The 22,873-nt window shown below is 52.4% G+C and overlaps 2 protein-coding genes across 7 annotated transcripts in view; both read left to right on the top strand.

The window, feature by feature from the left end:
- GRB7 (growth factor receptor bound protein 7) overlaps positions 1–2,513 on the top strand; it is a 51,230-nt gene extending 48,717 nt beyond the window's left edge. For all 6 annotated transcript variants that reach the window (XM_065577611.1, XM_008162726.4, XM_065577610.1 and 3 more), the window contains one exon: positions 136–2,513. In XM_065577611.1, the coding sequence (XP_065433683.1) occupies positions 136–282 (147 nt within the window). In that variant the 3' untranslated portion in view covers positions 283–2,513. The remainder of the gene's footprint in view (positions 1–135) is intronic.
- Positions 2,514–3,265: 752 nt separating this feature from the next.
- LOC101946488 (retinol dehydrogenase 8-like) lies at positions 3,266–19,869 on the top strand. Its single transcript, XM_005294196.4, has 6 exons — positions 3,266–3,856; positions 4,985–5,146; positions 8,382–8,561; positions 13,410–13,503; positions 15,185–15,368; positions 19,043–19,869. Exons 1-6 carry the CDS (start codon positions 3,760–3,762, stop codon positions 19,280–19,282), a joined length of 957 nt encoding a protein of 318 aa, XP_005294253.4. The 5' UTR covers positions 3,266–3,759; the 3' UTR covers positions 19,283–19,869.
- Positions 19,870–22,873: the final 3,004 nt, after the last annotated feature.

The raw sequence follows: 22,873 nt of genomic DNA, 5'->3' as shown, positions 1-22,873 counted from the left end.
CAATGTCGCCTCCTGCCAGGAGAGGTCCCTGCAGCAATAGCGTAATAAGTTCGTAGGGAGCTGTTCCCAGCCTGCGCTGTCCAAGCATGGGTCAGGAGAGCTAAGCACACACCTTCCCACCCCATTTCTCTGCAGAGCGAGGAAGAGGGGCAGCTGTACTTTACCATGGACGATGGCCAGACGCGTTTTGCGGATCTCATCCAGCTGGTGGAGTTTCACCAAATCAACCGGGGCATTCTGCCCTGCAAGCTCAGACATTACTGCACCTGCGTCGCCTTGTGACAGGCCCCCGGTGGGCGGCAGGGCTCTGCGACGGGCCACGGCCAACGGGCCGCCAGCAGGACTAGGATCAACTCAAACTTCTGCCCCTCGCCCCACTTCGGCCAGGACAGCGGCGGCCGCGGGGGACGGACCTGGCTCGTGCTCCACCCACTGCTGGGGTGTCAGTCACCACTCAGCCCCGTCAAGTGAGCACCGGCCGGGTGAGAGGCCGGGATGGCACCCCCGGCGCCCAAGGAGCCCAAAGGACCGAAAATCACCGTTCCAAAGGGAGTCCTCGCCCTTGTGCTTCCACCAGCTCACAGCCTCGGCTCACTGCTGCCCCTCCCCCTGTACCCCCGCTCCCATCTCTCTCTGCCCCATATCCTTCTGTCCTGTAACCCTCCATGCCTGTATTCCCCTTCTCACCTGTATCCCTGCACCCCCAGCTCTGCCCCAATATGCTCTACCTGTTTTGATCCTAGAGTTTCTCCTCCCTCCCCACCAGCTACTCAGTGTTAATGGTTGTATTCTCAGTGCCCTTGGGAAGCCAAGCCGGGAGCTTGGGGATGGTCCCGTTTGGTATGTCCCAGCACTCTCCCTGCACCCTGGATGCTCTGTTCTGCGCCCTCCTCCTTGGGCCCCTGCAGCCTCTTGGCTGGGTTCGGCGCTCCTCATCCTTTGGGAAGATCTACCCACTCGTGCACTTTCTCCCCTGGGTTCCCACCTCTCTGGCCAGTGACCGCTAGGAGCCGAGCCTGGGGGGTGGCTTTCCTCTTCCGGTTTCCACTTCTTTCCGTCAGACCAGTGCCAGAGTGGCTCCTTCTAACCTAGACCACTGGCCTCCCCGGGGGTCGGAGTTCGGACCCTTCTGTGCACGGACTGAGGCCCACCTTTCTGCTCCCCATAGCAGCAACCTGCCTGAGGGCAGTCACCATTCCCCGGCCATGGAGAACTGTACGTCGGTGGCAGCGGACCCTGATAAGTAGTGCAGATCCCACGCACGTGCCCCCTGTGTGGGAGTGGCCACGTGTCCCTTTCTGAGCTGGTGGGTGAAGCCGGCAGGCCCGGTCACAGCAAGAAACAGTACCCAGCTGTATTTGTGCTGGCTGGGGTTAGCCACGGATTATCAGGCCGCATGGAGAGGCCCGGGTGGGGGAGAGGGGCGGACATCAATATTGATAGTAGATAACGTTCCGCCAACATGGCTGGCCTTGCTCCCAATCCTCCGGGAGGAAGTCCCTCCTTGGGAACGAGGCGGAGGGGCTGGCCAGGAGCTAGGGTGACTCATACAGAGATTCCTCTGCCATTTGCCTAGGGCCATGGGAATCAAGGTGCAGTTGGGTCCACTCAGGCTGAGCCATAGGCGGGGAAAGGGAGTCCAGGGTCATGCTTCGAGCTGGGCCTTGTTCAGATGCTGGGGGCTGGTCCCAAGCCCTGCTCTGGACATGGCGGGGGGGGGGAGAAAAGGGGGCTTCGGTGGCAGGTGTCAAGGGCGAGAGCAGACAAGTGAAAAAGCCACAATAAGGAAAGAGCTGGGCTTTTCCCTGTCCCTTCCTGTCAGCCCAAAGGGGCTTCCGCTCTCTGCAATGTAGGCTGCCATGACCCGTTGATGGGGCTGTGCACAGGTCTGGAAAGTCGGGGGCGGGAGGGGAGTATGTTTCTATCTCCGACTGCCTAGATGCCGACTGTCCTTCCAAACCCATCTCTGTGCGCTGCACCGTGCTGCAAACACTGAACTCAACACGCCAGAGACCCCCAAAGCCAGGACTGCCTGGGGTGCTACCAACCCCCATAGCCCCAAAGAGCCCTATGGGGGAGACAGATGTGACCCCCTCGGTGCGGAGCTCTGTCCCCTTCAGTGGTGGCTAGGCCACATACAAAGCCTGCTGTTGGCAGGGCTAACAGAGGTGGAGGTTTCAGCTCAGGCAGTAGTGACAGGTATTAAGATCCCCAGATTCACCTCCTGCTGCTGCTAACCCAGCCAGGGGTGCGGTGTTGCCATGTTAGAAGGATCCCGGGTTTTGCTAAGAGGACGGATCTATCTCTGTTGTAAATACCTGAGAGGCCAGTTGAACTGTGATGTGTTTTATACAAGTGGTAATAAATGTTATTTTTTCATATCCTTACTTTTATTTTGTACAAAAAAGAGAAAAATAACCCAAATTAGCACCAAGCCCTGTAAGAAGACAGATTTATCTCTATTTATATCTACTCCAAAATCTTCTCACTACAAATAAATCTCGTCTACTTCACACCTGGCTGCTCTGCTTTCCTTACGGCGATATGGTGGGGAGATGGGTCGGGGGAGTTTGGGATCCAGCCCCCTTCCCGCATTGGCGCTGACTTCTGATCTGCATGCAGCGTCAAACTCCGTGGGAAATTTCACGTAGGCCACAGCCAGGGAAGGGTTAAGCTGAAGAAGGGCTGGATCAAGAGAAAGGGGCCTGGAGGTGCGATCAGGAGCCAGGACTCCTGGGTTCTATGCTTGGCTCTCGGGATGACCTTGGGCAAAGTCACCCCCAGATAGGGCTGGAACTTGAGACCCAGGTTAAAGTCCCAGCTCTGCCCCAGACTCCTTGTGATCCTGGGCAAATCACCTCATCTCTCTGGGCCTCCGTTCCCCAATCTGTCCCATGGGGATGATGCTTTTCCTACCTCGCAGAGCAGGGGTTGTGAGGCTGAATCTATGGATGTCGGAGAGGGGCTCAGGTACGTTCAGCTCTCACTGCGCCCATTCGTTGCCATGCTCACTAACCAACTCCCTGCAGTTGCCTGCCAGCAGAAGGGCGGCTGTTCCCATGGGACCAACACAGCCCTGGTCTGCCGCCCTGAGAACCCAGGAATCAGCCCCCTGCAGCATTTCAGGCTGGTTCATGGCAATGCAAAACCAAGGAGGTTTGCAATGGCCTGAAGAGGGCTCTTTGCACCCGCTTGGCATGGCTCAGCCGAGAACCTTCCAGGTATTTTATCCGGAAGAACAGAAATCCACCCTCCCATCCCACCAAAGCACCCTGCTCCCACCTCACACAGTGCTGCCATTGTGCTAACTAACTGCCCTGCCTCTGACCCAGACCGTGACCTTCCTACACAGTGCTCACTTGGACAAGGGCCCAAATGCAAGGCATGCTGGGTAAGAGGTTTTTGCCTGCCGCCTTAGTCCAAGTGGCACTTTTTGTGCATCACGTGTGGTGGCAGCCAGACGAGATTAGCCAGGAATCATCGTGCAAATCCATCCTGAGATTAACAAGGCCCAGAAGATTACGGTCTTGGGCGCTGGCCAGTTAGGAGCCAGGCCATCCTTTATTAGGGGGGTGGAAGGAAGGTCGGAGCAGGATGTGAAGACAGATCTGGGAGCTGCCAAGACCCCTTGAGAACTTCCAGCCTGACAGCAACACTCTGAGTTCTCCTTCGGCAGGAGGATTTTGAGGGACCCCTGCTGCGCCTACCCGGCTCATCCAGACCAGACCTCCCCGGTGCCCCGCTTTTCCTGGGAACGGCATGGCTCCCAAGACGGTGCTGATAACGGGCTGCTCCTCCGGCATTGGCTTGGCCTTGGCTGTGAAAATGGCCCGGGACAAACAGAAGCGGTTCAAAGGTGAGCGCTTCCCACATGTGCCCAGGGTGTTGGGCACACGGGCATGAATGCCCAGGTTGTCCCCGGATGGAGCTGGTACGGCTGGGATCATGAGAGACCCACGACTCCCCTGCAGCTGGGAGGGGCTGTGCCTTCCCACCCCCACGCCCAGAACGGCAGAGTCCATCTCCCTGCCCCATGCCGCCAAGTCTTGAGCACTGCAGCAGGATAGGGAAAGAAGAGCTGACCAGCTCCCTCGCCTGTCCTGGGGCCTTTCTGTGCCGGCATGCAGCCGGCCTGTGGGTGCATTTGGTACCCAGCCTATTGGACACAGCCGGGAAGGGGTGAGGAACTAGGAACATGTTGCAGGAGTGGCGGGGCACAGGAGAAGTCTTTAAATATGAGGTGGTAAAATAAATAGTTTGCTCCAAAGGGAAAGAAATGGAGAGGGTGATGGGTCCTTCCCCTGCCCCTTTGCTCTGGGGCAGGGGCCCCAGCTTGGAACGCAAGTGGGACAAGACAAGGGAGTGGGAGTAGCTGCCTTCCTCCTACCTGCTCCCTCCCAGGATGGTTTGGGCACCTTAAATGTGATCCAGTGGCCGGGATCCCAGTAAGGAGAGGGGGCAGAATCTGACCCAGTGGCCTGCATCTGAGTGAGCGTGACTGCCATCTTCCTTTAGGGCATGGGGGGGAGGCTAACCCCGACTAGCTGGTCCATCTCCCCAGGTCGATACAGGCCCGAAGGCCTTTTCAGGAGGGAATGGCTGCATGGCCTGCCGCAGCCTTGGGCAAGAATGTGCTTGGGGCAATGAGACACAAGCCAAGTCTGGAGTCCCCTCCCTCCATCTGGGCCCATGATGCCAGAACACCTACTAGGAGCCGCATGGCCCATGAGGCCCTGCATTGAGCCGAGGGTACCACACCTCCTCTGAACCCCCTGCAGCCTCTGGGGTGCATGGCCCTGGGATTTGCCTTCGCGGGCTGCTCCCCAGGACCAACCCCTGCTGCAGTGAGAATAGCAGGAGAAGCTCGTCGTGTATTGCGGCCCCCTCTACACCCGCCCTCCCCGCCCCCAGCCCTGCAGCATCACCGGGGTCTGTCCAGCTTCAGCAAGCCCCAGTCCCTGCAACCGGCTGCTCTGTGTTACAGTCATTGCCACCATGAGGAACCTGGGCAAGAGGGGGTGCCTGGAAGCGGCCGCCGGCGTCACCCTCAACAAGACCCTGGAGATCAGGCAGTTGGACGTGTGCGACGAGCGATCCATCATCACCTGTATCAACAGCATCCCCAACCGGCACGTCGACATACTGAGTGAGGCCCCCTGCTTGCCTCTACCCAAGCCCCTGCTGCTGCCCCCTGCATGGGGCTCCCACCACATTTCTTCCCCTGATCCCCTGTGCTTATCTGCTCTTCCCATATATATCTGTGCTCCCCAATGCCCCTACAAGTCCTGACCTCCCCTACACAGATCTACCTAAAAAGGGGAACAAAGAGGACCTAGGGAATTACGGACCAGTCAGCCTAACTTCGATACCTGGAAAGATACTGGAACAAATTATTAAACAATCAATTTGGGAGCACCTAGAGCAGCGGTTTGTGGTCCACGGACCCCTGGGGGTGCGCAGACTATGTCTAAGATTTCCAGAAGGATCCACACCTCCATTTGAAATTGTTTAGGGATCCGCAAATGAAAAAAGGTTGATAACCCCTGCCTAGAGCAGTGCTTCTCAAACTATTGTACTGGTGACCCCTTTCACATAGCAAACCTCTAAGTGTGACCCCCCTTATAAATTAAAAACACTTGTTTATATATTTAACACCATTATAAATGCTGGAGGCAAAGCGGGGTTTGGGGTGGAGGCTGACAGCTCACGACCCCCCCATGTAATAATCTCATGACCCCCTGAGGGGTCCCAACCCCCAGTTTGAGAACCCCTGGCCTAGAGGTTAATAGGTTTATAAGCAATAGCCGGCATGGATTTGTCGAAAACAAATCGTGCCAAACCAACCCAATTTCCTTCTTTGACAGGGCTACTGACCTAGTGGATAGGGAAGAAGCAGTAGATGTGAAATATCTTGATTTTAGTCAGGCTTTTGACACAGTCCCACATGACAGTCTCATACGCAAACTAGGGAAATGTGGTCTAGATGAAATTACTATAAGGTGCGTGCATAACTGATTAAAAGATCATACTCAAAGAGTCGTTATCAGTGGTTTGCTGTGAAACTGGGAGGGTGTATCTAATGGGGTCTCGCATGGCCAGTCCTGGGTTTGCTACTATATTCAATATTTTAATTAATGACTTGGATAGTGGAGTGGGGAGTAGGCTTATAAAATTTGCAGACAACACCAAGCTGGAAGGGCTTGCTAGCACTTTGGAGGGCAGGATTAGAATTCAAAGTGACTTTGATAAATTGGAGAACTGGTCTGAAATCAATAAGATGAAATTCAATTAAAATAAGTGCAAAGTACTACACTGAGGAAGGTAAAATCAAATGCACAGCTACAAAATGGGGAATAACTGGCTAGGCGGTAGCTCCAGTGCACTCCGTCCAGAGGAGAGCAACAACAATGTTCAGAGGCCTGTGAGGAAAGGTTAAAAAACTGGGCATGTTTAGTCTAGAGAAAAGAACACCGAGGGGAGGACCTAAGAACAGTCTGCAAAGGGCTGTTAGAAAGGTGGGGATCAATTGTTTTCCGTGTCCACTGAAGGTGAGACAAGAAGTAATGGGCTTAACCTGCAGCAAAGGGGATTTAGGGGAAAATTTCTAACCATAAGGGTAGTTATGCTGTAGAACAGGCGTCCAAGGGAGGTTGAGGAACCCCCATTATTGGAGGTTTTTAAGAACAGTTTGGAGAAACGCCTGTCAGGGATGGTGTAGGTTCACTTGGTCACTGTCTCGGCACAGGGGGCTGGACTTCATGACTGCCCTTCCAGCCCTACATGTCTGTGATTTATGAGGTTCCCCTCTGCATATTCATTCTCCCTCTCACCCTTATATGCCATCCCCTGTATATATGTGTGTGTCCTCTTCTGGGCCCCTGGACTTCTCTGCATGTCCTTTTCTCCCCTATAGATGTCTGCTGTCCCCATGCACATCTCTTCTTTCCCTGTGCCCTATGCATGTCTGCCCTCCCCACTTCCGCTGCGCATCGTACAGGACCGTGACCTTTAACTCCGCTGGGGGGAAAGATGCTTTAGCAGCGCTCTCAGCCCTCGAACTGGGTCAGAGGCTGCCGGGAGTTTGGCTGGCACCGAGTCACGTCTTTAATCACAGGAGCCCTTGACCCATTTGCTGCTCCCGGCTTGCACAGATCACACCAAGGCTGATCTGTGAAAGTTATGTAGGTCAGCGACCCACGTGCCCGGGCTCCCTCTCTTGGGATTACGGAGCAATGTGGAGCCGCTGCCCAGTTGCCGCCTCTTGGACGGCTCTTGTGCTGCCCAGCCAGGGTTGTGGCTCACGCCTTCAGCAGGGCGAGGGAGTGGAGACACAGCAGGAACCAGGGTCTAATGTGGAAGTGGTGGCAGCTCATCTCAGTCACACCCACCTGGCCCATTAACTACAATGCCACTGGCCCAGTCAGAGCTGGGCTGGGAGCCGGATTGGGCCAGGTTCACACAGGGATTCTCCAGCCCGAGGAGCAGGCCTGGTTGTACACTCCAGATTGTGCTGCTTGCTAGACCCCTGGGGAAGCTAGTCTGCAATCATTCAGCACTGGGAAGGCAGGCATGTTAAAAGCCTGGAGCCCGTCCAGACTCACAAACAGAAAGATCTCTAGGGATGCAACCAGAATGTTGCTAACTAAGGAAGGGGCCCAGGTTACCTGCCTGGCCTTGAGGGAGGGCCAGCTGGGGTCAAATTTGAGTGAGTGGCACTGCGTCCTGGCTCGCTGGGTCGCAAAGCCACTCTCTTAAATTTGGCCAGGACGGCCCTCCATCGTCTGGTCAGTGGCCATAGGAGTGGAGGCCTGACTCCCCTTCCTTGTTGCACCCCTACCCCAAGGGGCTTGACAGTTGTTATGCGGGCCTGTAACCAGAGACTCACACCAACAGTGTGTCCAACTCTCGCAATCAGGAGTCTTACCACGTGTTTTCTTAAAGCCCCATCTCCTGGATTCACAGGATTAGATGAGCATCTCGGCTTTCAAAGTAAGGTCCCAGCCCTCGTGGCCACTGAGCACAGCATGAACCCGAAAGGGCTCAAAAACCCTGAAGAGGAAGAACCTAGAATTGATTTTTATTTTTAAAAACCCTCCTGATTTCGTGGGGCTTTATTTGTGATATTGTGCACTTGAGTTGGCAAAGCCGCACCAACGCGCCTGAAAGCAGGTGTCGGGCAATGAAATCCTAAGCTAAACCAAAATAACCCACTGAAACTGAGATCAGAGCAGCCACACAGGGGTTCGCACCAGTGCAAGCCTGTGTGCAGACACGGCCTGAGACTACATGTGGGCATCTAACGGTCAAGCCCGTGCAAACCAAGCTAACTCAATGCAAGAGGGCCCCATGGCGATGCTACCCTGCTTGTCCATATCTTGCAGTTAACAACGCCGGGGTGGGGATGATTGGACCCATCGAATGCCAGACCATCGAGGAGATGAAGGGTGTGATGGAGACCAACTTCTTTGGTGTGGTGAGGATGATCAAAGAGGTGCTGCCCGATATGAAGAGGAGGCGTAGCGGGCACATTGTGGTGATCAGCAGTGTCATGGGCCTGCAAGGTAGGTGAGGAATTTGCCCCCCCACCCCATGTGGCCCCATTGGCCTGACTGCAGCTGCCCCCCGCCCAAATACAGAAGTCAAACTACACCTATGTCTTCAGCTCTAATGGTAGCAAGTTTATGGTTTTAGTAGTGGAGTTCCCAGTTCAATTCCTGGTGTGTCATCCAAGATGGCAGCGACCACATAAGGATGCCAGTTTCTGTGTCTGTCTATCACTAAAAAGGACCTGATTTTTCCAGTTGTACTGTGGAGTTTTAATCTTCTATTTGATACATTACAGCTGTAAAGCGTTAATGTTGTTAAAGTTTTTGGAGCAGAGATCCAGTCTCCCTGCACTCATGCCTCCTGTTTCACCACAGTGTGAGACTCACGAGCCTAAGTGTCACTTATGAGTTAGATTTGTGCTATTTCATGTTTTTTCTCAAAGCCCCAACTCCTTAAGTCAAGTGATTAGGTGAAAAATCTCATAGACTGTGCTAGGTGCTGTACAAATACAGAGCAGAAAGTCAGTCCCTGCCCCAAGGAACTTACCATTTAAATTACTCACTTTTAAGAGTCTCGTCTGCCCCAAACTAGCGTTAAATTAATCCACCGCATTAGGTGGTAGAACCACAAAAAGGGATTTTTCTGAGAAGGCTGAGGGCTTGATGATCATGGGGTGGAAAGAAGTTTCTGTAGGTGACAGGCTCAGTTCCAGTTGTGTTGATCATTTAATACTGCTGAGATTTCAGTGTAGCGTTAACACAGGACAGGTGGCCTAGCCTCTTGGACAGGCATCTTTCTGGTTATTATTTAAATCAACATAAATACAGCCATCGAATCAGTCATTTTCAGGGTGGGGAATGGGTAGACCTGACATGGGAAGCTGGACGGATCAGGGATCCAAGCCCTTTGTTAGTGACTGGCTCCTCGTAAACAAGGAAGGGTGGAAGGAGGAATTCTGGGGAGGGAAAGGCCCATTGAGAGAGGCTACATTAAATGGGAAGGTCAGTCTGTAGGTTGGGATCATCTCCCGCTTGTCCCCCCACCAGAAGATGAAAGATGTTTGGAACCTGGTGCCAAACAGACAGCAAGCTCTTTGGTGGGGAGGGGGGGCCCACTCACGCCTCCGGAGCAAGAGCACCTGACGGCAGGGTCCCACGCAGGGACGTCACAGATGGTATTTGCTGCTACAGTCGGAACTCCTGGCCTGTCACCCAGCAACACCAGCACACCTGCGGGAGCCAGGGCTCAGCTGCGTGACATCAAAGGGATGAGAGGCGCAGCCTCCCCTCAGCCTGTGGTTTGTGAGGATTTGACTAACTCTCTCCGCTCCGAGGGGGCAGGCCAGGGGGAAAAGGTTTTATCGTCACACTCTCCGTCACCTAGCGCTGAGGCCGGCAGGCTAACATGGCCCCTTTACCCAGAGCAGAGGTCACAAGAAGGCAACTATTGGCAAGCCCCGAGAGCAGGCCAAAAGTCAGGCCCCTACACATCTCAGGCCAGAACCTCGGAACATGGGTACCGACATGGGTACATGGGTACCGACAATGACACCGATTTGCACCAGCTGGGGACCCGGCTGCTTTAGCTTGTAGAGAAAGTGGATTTTGTTTACGTGATAGTAACAGGGACAGCCACCTCCTGAGTGCCCCCTCAAGACCTGGGGGGTCTCTGTTGCACTCTGCCTCAGTTTCCCCTCCTGGAGTCCTCCATAACTCCCAAAAGGCATCTCGCTGTTCCATAATCTCTCTCCTCAGGGTCTGCTTTTATTGGCAAAAAGCTCAAAATAAACACACGCAAAATAGCTCCCCCCCCACCAGACTTATAAGTTGAATGCGGCCCCTACTCCCTGAGGTACTGTCTCAAAACTCCCCTGGTGTTTCGGGGTGCCTGCTGCAGGAGCCTTTGTCATTCTCTGAAACCTCTCTACAGCTTCCTCTGCCTTTGGCTTCAAGGCCCAAGCTCCTTTCTCCCTCCCCCCCCCCCCCCCCGGGTCTCAGAGAGGAGCCACCTGCTCACTGCTGCTCTGCTACAGCTTCCTTCCTGTCGCTTCTCCCTCTCTGGCTCTCTATACAGACCAGCTGCCTCGCTCAGGCCCCGTCAGGAGGCTGTTCGTGAGACACAGGTGGGCTGGACCTGGTTCCATTTACAGGGCCCAGTCCACCTGTGACTCTGATCTACAGCAGCCGCCACTGACCTGGCGGCTAAGCACAGGGCTGGGAATCAGGGCTCCTCCTGGATTCTGTTCCTAGGCCTGCGACCGAGCTGCTGGGTGACCTTGGGCCAGTCACGGCCTCGCTCCGTGCCTCAGTTTCCCCTCCCATCTTTTGTCTGTCTTTCGTATGCAAGCTTTTTGGAGCAGGGACTATCTCTTACTAGGTGTATGTGCACGACGGAGCCTTGATCTCAGTCACGGTGTCTACACATCCCTGGAACACCAATAAATTCATAACAGTGAAAAGGTAGGTACCTGGGCGATTTCAAGGCTATAGGCGTTGCTGTCCTATATCAGACTCTAGGTCCATCTAGCCCAGTCGCACGTCCCCACCAATGATCAGTGACAGCTGCTTCAGGCAAAGGGTGCAAAATCCCCCAATGATGGACAGGTCTGGAATAAGACCAGAGCATAGCGATGAGGCACAGCTGTTTATACAGAGGGATGCAGGCAGCATCTCGGCCTAGAGCAGGGAAACCCCGCTCAGTACCACTGTCATGTGACTGGAGCCAGTATCCACTGTTACAGACCCCCTGAGACTTTCCATGCTCCCGTTGCCATGGCGAGTCCATTTCTGCTTTAATTTGCAGCTTTCCATGTGTTACGTGCTCCGCTGAGTTAGCTGATTGCGGGGTTGTCTTGTTTTGGTTGGGTTTTTTTTTTTTTTCAGCTGTGGTGAGGCACTTTGTGGGTTTACAGTAAAGTCTGGGGGATAAAAATAACCATCCCGTATGAAGTACAAGTGTCAGGAAGCACTTCCTTATCGGCCTGATGCAAATCTAATTACAGAGGAGAATTATGCAGAGTCCACATGTGTTATCCTGCCTGTGACCTCTCTCTTCTTGGGACTTTACACACTGAATAAAGTCCAGTAAGGGCTTCTACTGGCTACACAAAAAGCTACATGCCCAAAAAAGACTCCTGACCAGCAGTGCCAATTCAGACATTTCTTGGGGGGGAAGGGGGCAGAATTCTGGTCTACCGGCTGGGACCCTGTTCCAGTCCCCGCTCATCTCCTCCTACCTCCGCCTTAAGGGACATGGGTCTCTCTCAGTCAGGGAGTCTCCCCTCTCTCTGACCCACCCAGTGCATGAGCCGGTGCTGTCAGCATTCACATTCTCAGCAGACTTCCCTGCACCCCGCGGTACAGGGACAGGCTCCCTATGTTCCAGGTCACTGCATCATTTGACCCATCCCTCACTCTGTGTTGTGACCACGCAGCCAGCGCGACGATCCGGACTGCTCCAGCAGCAGCCAGACTGATTTAGTACAGGGCCACTGCTTAAAAGTGGTCAGGTTGTGGCCCTCCCCCGGCTCCATGGCCTATGGAACTTTGAGCAAGTGCAAAAGCCTGGGGGGGTTCCTGCCCCCCCCCCCCCCACTCCCCATTTACCTCCTGCACCACTGATCCTGACCTCTTGATTGGTAACATTGTAATGAAATTGCTGGTATGCAGGTGTCACCACTATTCCCAGATGGAGGGATTCAGATCTGTTTGCTGTGTGCCATAGGCCCCATACTGCCAGGAGGTAAGGGAGAGTGCCCGTTAGCTCAGATGATGGAGAACTAAGGTTTTTGGAACAGGATGGCGTCAGTTCTGGCCCCGTTGCGGTGACGTTCTGACTGGCCACGCTGTGCAGCGTAGTGACCGATGTGTGGAGGCTCAGCATAAGAACGGAGACAGATCAGGGAACTGTCTCAATATTTAAGCTGAGGCTTGGTCTACACTACCCCCCCCTAATTCGAACTAAGGTACGCAACTTCAGCTACGTGAATAACGTAGCTGAAGTTCGAAGTACCTTATTTCGAATTAGTTCAAACTTACCTTGGTCCACACTCGGCAGGCAGGCTCCCCCGTCGACTCCGCGGTACTCCTCTCGGCGAGCTGGAGTACCGCAGTCGACGGCGAGCACTTCCGGGTTCGACTTATCGCGTCCAGACTAGACGCGATAAGTCGAACCCAGAAGTTCGATTTCCAGCCGTCGAACTTGCCGGTAAGTGTAGCCAAGGCCTGAGGCTTTCTCAGCGTTGGGTCAGATTTATCCCTCTTTCACAGGCTGGGAAGCTGGGGCACAGAGCTGCCGAGCGTCTCATTCCCAGGGCTGCATTGTAATTCAGGAGCAGAACCCAGGTTTCCCTAGTCTCAGTCCCGTGCTCCAACCACCAGACCACATGAGCCCCAGCACTTGGCTCCACGGACCCGAGTTGCAAGGGAATGAAAACGTCGGTGCTTGTCAGAGCAGGCTAATCAGGGCATTGCAGGCTGGTAATTAGCAGTTCTCAAGCTGCCCCTGAGGAGCTGAGAGAGCTGTATCTGCGCCGCACTCCATCTGGGTCTAACTCACCAATCAACAAGCCTGCACTGTGCCGGGCATTCAGTCCGATCCCTGGCGGTCTGCAATTCAAAGCCACTACCCTGCTTTGCATGACTGGTCAATGGGTCATCCCAGACGGCTTCCCATTAATAGCTACCCCGGTGTAGCTACTATTACCTGGTGTACACTGTATCCCTCCAACCCCTGCCCACAACCAGCTACTCACCACATCAGATCCAACTTGCAAGATACTCCTCTGTGGGTTCACGTAACTGACACACACCCGCTATGGTTCAGCTCTGTTCTCACGCCTCTCATCACTCTCTTGTTTCCAGGCATTATGTTCAATGACATCTACACAGCCTCCAAGTTTGCCGTGGAAGGATTCTGCGAAAGCCTCGTCATACAGGCGCTGAAGTTCAACATCTTGTGAGTTACGGGAATCAGCTTTACGATGTTCCAGACACAGCCGGGGCTCCAAATTAACTGTGCTGGTTCGTTCTCTGTTCTGAGGGTCTTAGCTTAAAACACCACACAGGTGTGGGGGGACATCCCTGGGGTGCAGGTGGTGCGGGCTCTACAGGAACAGACAGCTAGGATTAGCCTTCGTAATCATTAATACCTTTAAACAGGAAACAGACCCTGGAATATCCCCTGGGAATACAGCCCTGGGACTAACCGGAGACAACACAGTACCACTTTCAAATAGGAAACAGATCCCCTTAGGGGAATACACCCTTAGCATTCATTTGGCAAGCAACAGGGCTCCCGTGCACAGGTCTAAGGTCCTGTCTTGTGGGACATTCTTGACGAGTGCTCACAACTTGCAGCCAGCCTGCAGCTGCCACCCCCCTTTGCTCCGTACTGAGGGTATGAAATAATGACATTTTCAGGCTAGCAGAAAGCTAGGCGAGGCAGCTGCCATCCAGCCAGAACCAAGCCGCATGAATGCGCGTTGGCCTATTCATTATTTTATCTTAAATCTACAAGTGCTGGAGATATTCTGAGTCCCCCACGGCTCAGTGTGTGAAATAACCCCTGGGCATTCGCAGGGGAACCTTGCTGCCCAAACTTCCGTGTAGGCTTTTCTCACGGGAGTATACTGAGGCCTTTGTTCTGGGCTTGTGCTGAGATTCCTTGTCTGCGCAGATCAGGTTGGCTAGGGTGAGTTTTCCTCGGGGGTGACTGCTGCTTGGCCCTTAAAATACTGGCCAGTCCCCAGGGAGGTGTCATTTGGGAGCTAGCTAATTTCCAGAGTTCATCAGAGGCCACTACAGGGCATGCTGGGTTTGGATTCTTAGGAGAAGCAAATCCCAACCCCCCTGCCTTAGCCTAGTCTCCGTCCTAGTATGATCTGCCTCTGGCCTGTCTGGCAGGCTGGGAGTCACCAAGGGAAGGCGCGAGGAAGAGACAGGGCAGCAGAGTTGCCCGGGAGTGAGAGGCTGACCCCTCTAGTGCCTCATGCAGAGGTGAGGGGTAGCTTGGGGCATGGGAAGGAACTTGTGCTCAGCTGGTGGGAGCTGGTGAGGCTATTCTAGCCCTACCATTGCTCCTGGCAGAGCTCCTGTAATATGACCTGAGGGAGCAGAGAACCGGTGAGACATGAGCCCCAGAAAGCACTAGTGGGATCGGTCTGGGTTCTAAAGGCCGAGAGCGTGGCCAGCTTTCCTGTAACTAGTTCTGCAGTGAAGTTGCCCAGGAGACTGTGTCGTGGCGATCGTCCTGGCCTGTTTTGACGTCCTAACATCCGGTCAGTGCAAGACGAGGTGTCACAAGGCAACGTCGCTGAGGGAAGGAGCAACATCAGCGAATGAAGATGGGACGTCGCCACATAGGGATGTGTTGCTCCCCTTCGTTAACACAGCATCACTGGGCACTGTCACGGTACCATGCCGATGCAGCATCATGATGTCAGAGGGTGTGGTTACCTAGGAGACATTAACACAGGCTGGTCTGGCCTCCAGGGATGACATGGTAGGAGGTGCTGAGGCAGAATGATACCTTAACGCTGGGAGATCAGACTAAAGAATCACAGTGTACTCTTCTGGTCTTAAAATCTCCAGACCCATTGCATGCTGAACAGGGCTGTTATGCTTGCCTGTGTTTCCAGCATCAGCCTGATAGAGCCTGGCCCCGTGGTGACCGAGTTTGAGACGAAGGTCTATGAAGAGGCAGAGAATGCAGATTACTCCACGACAGACCCTGAGACGGCAGACATGTTCACTAACCTCTACCTGAAGAACTCCAAGGCGATTTTCTCCAGCCTTGGGCAGACTCCCAATGACATAGCAGAGGTAAAAGGACTCGCGGGTGTGCCCCCAAACACAGAGAGGAATGCCCTCTATCCTTGTTCATACATGCCCTATGCATCGCCCACACAGCAGCAGGCATAGAATAATAGAATCATAGCACTGGAAGGGACCTCGAGAGGTCATCTAGTCCAGTCCCCTGCACTCTTGGCAGGACTAAGTATTAGCTAGACCATCCCTGACAGGTGTTTGTCCAACCCAATCTCCACGTTTCCCCCCCCTGCAGACAGGTGGTGCCAGGAGACAGTCCGAGCCCTTGCCCCAGCAGTATGATGAGATGCTAAGTCTTAATATTGACACCAGGCAGCAGTACACCATAGCTGCAATCCATTCTGGGCTAGGGTGTCCCGATTTTACAGGGACAGTCCCGATATTTGGGACTTCTTTTAATATGGGCTCCTATTACCCCCCCACCCCCCGTCCCGATTTTTCACACTTGCTATCTGGTCACCCTATTCTGGGCAGGCAAGTGTGAGCTAAAGAGGGCTCCCTCAGCTTGCTCGGTCACTTGGAATAAGGAGGTCACTGTCACATGGACTGGAGCACCAGTGCCCTCCTGGAATGGATTCCGGGGGCCACAGTTCACCTGGCAGGTGGAACAATTTTTATAGTAGGGGTGCTGATGATGGAAACCATGTATTTGGTAAAAACAACGAGGAGTACTTGTGACACCTTAGAGACTAACACATTTATTTGGGCATAACCTTTCTTGGGCTTAAAACCCACTTCACCAGATGCATGGAGTGGAAAATACAGTAGGCAGGTATAAATACACTGTACATGAAAAGATGGGAGTTGCCTTACTAAGTGGGAGGTCAGTACTAACGAGACAATTCAATTAAGGTGGAAATGGGCTATTCTCAACAGTAGAATACCAAGGGAGGAAAAATCACTTTTGTAATGGTAATGAGGCCAATGTAATCAGGGTGGCCCATTTCAAACAGTTGACAAGAAGGTGTGAGTAACAGTATGGGGGAAATTATCTTTTGTAGTGATTCATCCACTCCCAGTCTTTATTCAGGCCTAATTTGATGGTGCCCAGTTTGCAAATTAATTCCAGTTCTGCAGTTTCTCGTTGGAGTCTGTTTTTTAAGTTTTGTTGTTGAAGAATTGCCACTTTTAAGTCTGTAATTGAGTGTCCAGGGAGACTGAAGTGTTCTCTGACTGTTTTTTTGAATGTTATAATTCTTGATGTCTGATTTGTGTCCATTAATTCTTTTGCGTAGAGACTGTCCGCTTTGGCCAATGTACATGGCAGAGAGGCATTGCTGGCACATGATGGCATACATCACATTGGTAGATGTGCAGGTGAAGGAGCCCCTGATGGTGTGGCTGATGTGATTAGGTCCTATGATGGTGTCCATTGAATAGATATGCAGACAGAGTTGGCAACGGGGATTGTTGCAGGGATAGGTTCCTGGGTTAGTGTTTTTGTTGTGTGGTGTGTGGTTGCTGGTGAGTATTTGCTTCAGGTTGGGGGGCTGTCTGTAAGCAAGGACTGGCCTGTCTCCCAAGGTCTCTGAGAGTGAGGGATCATCCTTCAGGATAGGTTGTAGATCCTTGATGATGCGCTGGAGAGGTTTTAGTTGGGGGCTGAAGGTGATGGCTAGTGGCGTTCTGTTACTTTATTTGTTGGGGCTGTCCTGTAGTAGGTGACTTCTGGGTACCCTTCTGGCTCTGTCAATCTGTTTCTTCACTTCACCAGCTAGGTATTGTAGTTTTAAGAATGTTTGATAGAGATCCTGTAGGAGTTTGTCTCTGTCTGAGGGATCGGAGCAAATGCGGTTGTATCTTAGACCTTGGCTGTAGACAATGGATCGTGTGATGTGGTCTGGATGGAAGCTGGAGGCATGTAGGTAAGTATAGCAGTCAGTAGGTTTACAGTATAGGGTGGTGTTTATGTGACCATCACTTATTTGCACTGTAGTGTCCAGAAAGTGAATTTGGTGTTTGTTATTACTACTTCAAGCCAGGGGGTGCAGCAGCATCCCTAGTTCCAGCACCACTACTGGCAGGCAAATTATTGGTTCTGCCTTCCTCACGCTCACCTGCCATGAACATCTGGATTCTGCTGCCCAACAGCTGACAGGCATCAGTTGCTCTAGTTACTTCCTGTTTCTAAACCCAGTAATTGAAAGCTGCAAATCCACTCTTCTCCCCTCTAGGCCAAGCTTCTCCAGAACCTCCTCACCAATCCCACTTAGCCTCCATTTAGCACTGCCACTATCTGGCCTCCTTTCCTTTTACACAAAGAACGTCATGTCCCGTTAGCTCATATTTCCTCCCTCTGTTTATATCTTCCGGCTCGTTTGCAAATTAATTAATCCCTCCCCCTCAACATTCACAAAATAATCCTCCCTAATCCCCACGTTATCCTGCCCCAAAGCCTCTTAGCATCTCTAAGCCACCAGGAGCCTGTTTAGATTGGCTCTCCCTCTTCACTAATCCCAGCGGGGCCTGCCTGGGTTTGTTTGGAAGGCACAAAGGGGGTCTCTGATTCCCTGCTACCAACGTGCAAAGTCCAGTGGGTCTTCCTGGCCCTGGTCTGCACTTGGTCACATGGCCCTCCGTAGCATCACCATGGGAGTAAGGCAGATTTAGGTTAGATATTAGGAAAATCTTTCTAACTCTCAGGGTAGTTAAGCTCTGGAATAGGCCTCCAAGGGAGGTTGTGGAATCCGTGCCACTGGAGGTTTTTAAGAACAAGTTAGGAAAATACTTGTTAGGGAGGGCCTAGATTTACTTGGTCCTGCCTCAGCACCGAGGGCTGGACCTGCTGGTCTCTTGAGGTCCCTTCTGGCCTGACATTTCTAGGGTTCTGTGTGACTCACCCCAGGCAGAGCAGCGGTCCAGGGAGCTGGGGGTGGGGTGGGGTCAGTTGGGAAGGGATTTAGTCTCCACAAGATGAGATTCATCAGTTTGAGGAGCTGTGTTTTGGGGTGGAACCCAGGATTTTTCCCCAGTAGGAACCCTGCCTGGGATGTCTCCCTTCGCCCACGCTCTTGCTCACTGGTGGATATGTGTCAGGCACTGAGTTGATTCATGGTGCTGCCTCCTACCCCATGATTCACAAATCCTTAGACAACACTTCCTCCCCCGCCCTGTGGGGAGATGATGCATAGGAAACGGGGGGGTTCCCCCTGTCAGATGAGACCGCTGCTCCATCAAGTCAGGTACACTGTAAACATCTGCCACTTGTCTAGTGGTTAAAGTGTAGGAGTGGATGCTAGGACTCCTGGGTTCTGTTCCCAGCTCTGACACTGACCCTCCGGTGACCTGGGGTGAGTCACTTCCCTTCCCCAAGCCTCAGTTTCCCCCCAGCACAAAGGGGATTGTAACATATTGGACCCGTTTGGGTATTGGACATAGAGGCAACTGACGAACCCAAGAGATTCAGTCAGAGACCTTTATTGTGTTTTCTCTGAGATCCCACCACCTGCGGCACAACCAGAGTCCCAGGGGGGCATCGCTCACTTAAAAGCACAGCCCGCTGCAGGGCTATGGGTGCTGACCTACCTCCCAGGGCATGGTGAGGCTGATGTTCACAGGGAGCTCTGGGATGGAGCTGCAAAGCATGATGCTGGTAAAGTATTATGTTGCTCCCGGCTTAGCTAAGGGCATCACAGAGCTCATGTGGGGCTGTCTCGGTTCCCTTGCAGCACACGCTGAGGGTGATCAGCGCCGCCAAGCCGCCCTTCCGCCACCAGACCAACCCCGTCTACACGCCCATGACGGCCCTGAAACACGCCGACCCCACTGGAGCCCTGATGACCGACACCTTCTACAAGATGGTCTTCAAGTATGACACGCTCATGCACATCAGCCTGAAGGCCATCAAGGTGATCCGATGGCAGGCCCGGAAGATGAGGCAGGGGGTGAAGATGCTTGGCTTCAGATAGGCCATGGGAACCAGGGTGGAGGGGTGGAGATTGGGCTCAGGTGCAGTAGGGCTGGAAAAAGGCTGGAGATACTCCATGAACAATGGGTTCAGTGGACATGTGCCCACTGAACCAGACACTAACCCAATATGGCTTCATTTTATAGGGTGCCCTTTGCACAAGCTGTACCCAAAAGAGCAGGGAGAAGGAGAAATGAAGAGGCATGGGCTATTGGCCGGGGGAAAGAGGTTGTAGCTGACAGCTAGCGGCAGCCAGGGGAGAAGGCTTTTGATGCAACAGGGATGAGCTTCTGTGGGAGGGACAGCTGCTAGGAAAACAGAGGAGGGAGGGGAGCAAAGAGGGGGCAGGGTCTCGATTCTCCTCTCAGAATCGATTTACACCACAGCCCACTGAGCTAATAGGACCCACTCCTGAAGGTACATTTGCAATCAGAATCAGTCAGCAAGGCAGGGCCGGGAGATGGCCTTTGCTTGCTTGTTACCAGCCTAGGCTGGATTTGAACCTGTGATCTAGAGGCACAAGAGAAGATTTTCCTTGTCCAACTAACGGCCCTGGGAACAGACTCGCACTCCCCCAAGTAATTTTAAATAGCAGCAAATAATAAGAGGGGCTGCTGCTTTAAAGGCAGGAGGGAAGTGCTTTTATTCTTGCAGCTGGGTGTGATATAAAGCCAAGAGCTGCCATGCAAGCTAGAGTCCTACTTGCCCACATCCAGTCCACACCCCATTGCTGTCCTCCAGCCAGTCCATGAGCACCAACAGATGTGTCAAACTGAGAGCATGGCACTCAGTCATAATACGTGGCTTTTGGGGCCAGGTGCATGAGTGGAAGATGCATTGATGGTTAAAAGAATCATAGGGAACTTGCGTGAACGATGCCCGATACCTGTGTAGCTGTAGGATTGCAGAAGTCCTTGCTCCGTCTCCCATCTCCAGCTTGATCTAAGTTACACGAACTTCCAGAGCCGCCTTTCAGGAAAACTTAACAAGACTTGGTGTCACCTCTTTGGAAGCCTTCCAGAAGGACTCCTCCAGTATGCATAAGAACATAAGAATGGCCAGATTGGGTCAGACCAAAGGTCCATCTAGCCCAGTGTCCTGTCTTCCGACGGTGGCCAATGTCAGGTGCCCCAGAGGGAATGAACAGAACAGGGACTCATCAAGTGATCCATCCCCTGTCGCCCATTCCCAGCTTCTGGCAAACAGAGGCTAGGGACACCATCCCTATCCATCTTGGCTAATAGCCATTGATGGACCTATCCTCCATGAACTTAACAAGTTCTTTTTTGAACCTAGTTGTAGTCTTGGCCTTCACAACATCCTCTGGCAAGGAGTTCTACAGGTTGACTGTGCATTGTGTGAAAAAAACACTTCCTTTTGTTTGTTTTAAACCTGATGCCTCAATTAGTGGTTCATGCTCATTAGTGGAGCAAACTCATGGCCCTGTAACAAAACCCATTGAAGTCAATGAGAGTCTTTCCCTTTACTTCAATGGTTTATTTTAATGCCAGGTCTGGGCATATCCTCTCTTGAAACACAAGAGACCTGCCCACAGATGGTTATTATTTGGTGTGGCTGGTTGCAATCCCTTTCTGCCCTAAAGAAAGTCTCCTTCCTGTAAGGTGACCATGTCACTGGTAATCTCAAAAGTGCAAGCACAATTGAGCTCTGAGTCCATGACATTCAGTGGCACATCCAAGTGTGAAACGTTGCAGTTGGGGAGATGCCATGCAAGGGATGCTGTGTCTGAGTATATATCATTCTTCCCCCTTGCACATTTCGTGTTGTTTGGCATGCTACCCACGATGGAAGAGAAGAGCCCACAAAGTGAAGGATGAACTATGGAATAAAACGCCTTCAGTTTTTACATCTTGTGTGGAAAAGTTTAGAGTGGAAGATGTAATTATCATGTATACATGTCTGGATACATCTGGATGATGGGTCTCTGTTTGCACACCAGATATCTTGGTTATGAAAGATAGATAGATAGATAGATAGTGGGGTGTGTATGGGGATAGATAGATAGATAGTAGATAGATAGATAGTGGGGTGTGTATGGGGATAGATAGATAGATAGTGGACTGTGTATGGAGATAGATAGATAGATCATGAAAGAGTAAAGAGAGACCATGAGATACTGTGCTTGGAACTATGGAACTGACTGTTCTGACTCTGTGGAGGACATAATCACTACTGAGAGAATCTTTCCCAGGGGGAAGGCTGTTCTTGTGACTAAGGCACCAGACTAGGTCTCAAAAGATGGGGGTTCACTTCCCAGCTCTGGTACTGACTCCCTGTGTTATCTAGGGCAAGTCACTTAATCTCTTTATGCTTCAGTTTTCCCCTCTGTAAAATGGGTATAAATTCTTTCATTTTTTTGTCTTGTCTATTTAGATTGCAAGCTCTTGGGTGCAGGGACTGTCTCCTACTATGTTAACGGGGGTTTTAGGAAATACTGGAATATAAAATATTCATTATACCGATTCCAAATCTTTAGAGGTTCCGATATTTATCTAAATCTTGTTCAAATGTATCCAAGGAGATAGAATTCCAAACAGAAATATCCTCAAACAGTTTTCCTTACTGTATTTCAGCATTTCCGACCCAAGGTAAAATAGGAAGCACCAAAGGGCTGGATTTTTTCCCCCTGGATGAAATAGTTACCTGAACTTTGCTGAAATACAGAGAAGTTTCCAGGATTGTGTTTCAAGTGGATTTTTATCACCAGGGGTTCATCCATCCATGCTAAAACCCAAGAGCTCAAATCTACCTAAACTCAATTGATAGGAGCACAGATCCCGCTGCAGTCCACAGCCCCCCAGTGCGTTCTACTAGTGCTCCGTTCCTGGCTCATGTGATGTTAAGCCGCCTGTACAATTTTTAGGACATTGTCAGTGCCAGCTATTGGTCATTGGCATTCACAGAAACCCCTGGCAGTGACTGGTGTGTGCACCTGCAGTGACATCCAGTGGTCAGTGCTAGTAATGCAGCAGTGTATTCTGTCTGGTGCCCTACATGGATGGGACAGAGAGGCCCAGCTGCGAGGGACTGCAGAGTCTTGGGATGAGGATATGAGAGAGGCTGGGAATGGTTGGATGGGAGAGGGAATGAGAAAGTGGCAGGTGAAGAAGAGCCTTAGAGCAGCTGAAGCATCACGACTGAGGAGTGGGAAACAGGGGCAGCTCCAGGCACCAACGGAGCAAGCGCAAGCCTGGGGCGTCAAGCTGTGGGGGCAGCCTGCCAGTCGCTCTGAGGGTGGCAGTCTGGCTGAATTCGGCGGCATGCCTGCGGGAGGTCCGCCGGTCCCGCGGCTTCGGCGGCGGGGACGCTGAAGGCACAGCACCAGCGGACCTCCCGCAGGCATGCCGCTGAAAGCCGCCTGACAGCCGTGCTTGGGGCAGCAAAAACATAGAGCTGCCCCGGTGGAAAATGGCAGAGGAGAGGGCTGTCGTGCCAGGACTGAGAGGTAACATTGTCAAGGGAAAGGGTGGTTATGTTCACAGCACACACACAGAGACATTAGATAAAAACATAAATGCTCTTGCTGGAATGCTGGAATGTAATGCTTCTTGAATTCTTAGAATTCAGAACA

The sequence above is a fragment of the Chrysemys picta genome, chromosome 24 (genome assembly GCF_011386835.1).
Source record: "Chrysemys picta bellii isolate R12L10 chromosome 24, ASM1138683v2, whole genome shotgun sequence".
Classification (NCBI taxonomy): Eukaryota; Metazoa; Chordata; order Testudines; family Emydidae; genus Chrysemys; species Chrysemys picta.
This window is presented reverse-complemented; position numbering and strand designations above follow the sequence as displayed.

Bases quoted from the DNA above. Each gene is read 5' to 3' on its own strand.
- LOC101946488 (XM_005294196.4), top strand. From the start codon at position 3,760: ATGGCTCCCAAGACGGTGCTGATAACGGGCTGCTCCTCCGGCATTGGC. The intron at 13,504-15,184 runs GTGAGTTACGGG...CTGTGTTTCCAG, and splicing joins GCGCTGAAGTTCAACATCTT to CATCAGCCTGATAGAGCCTG. The intron at 15,369-19,042 runs GTAAAAGGACTC...GTTCCCTTGCAG, and splicing joins CTCCCAATGACATAGCAGAG to CACACGCTGAGGGTGATCAG.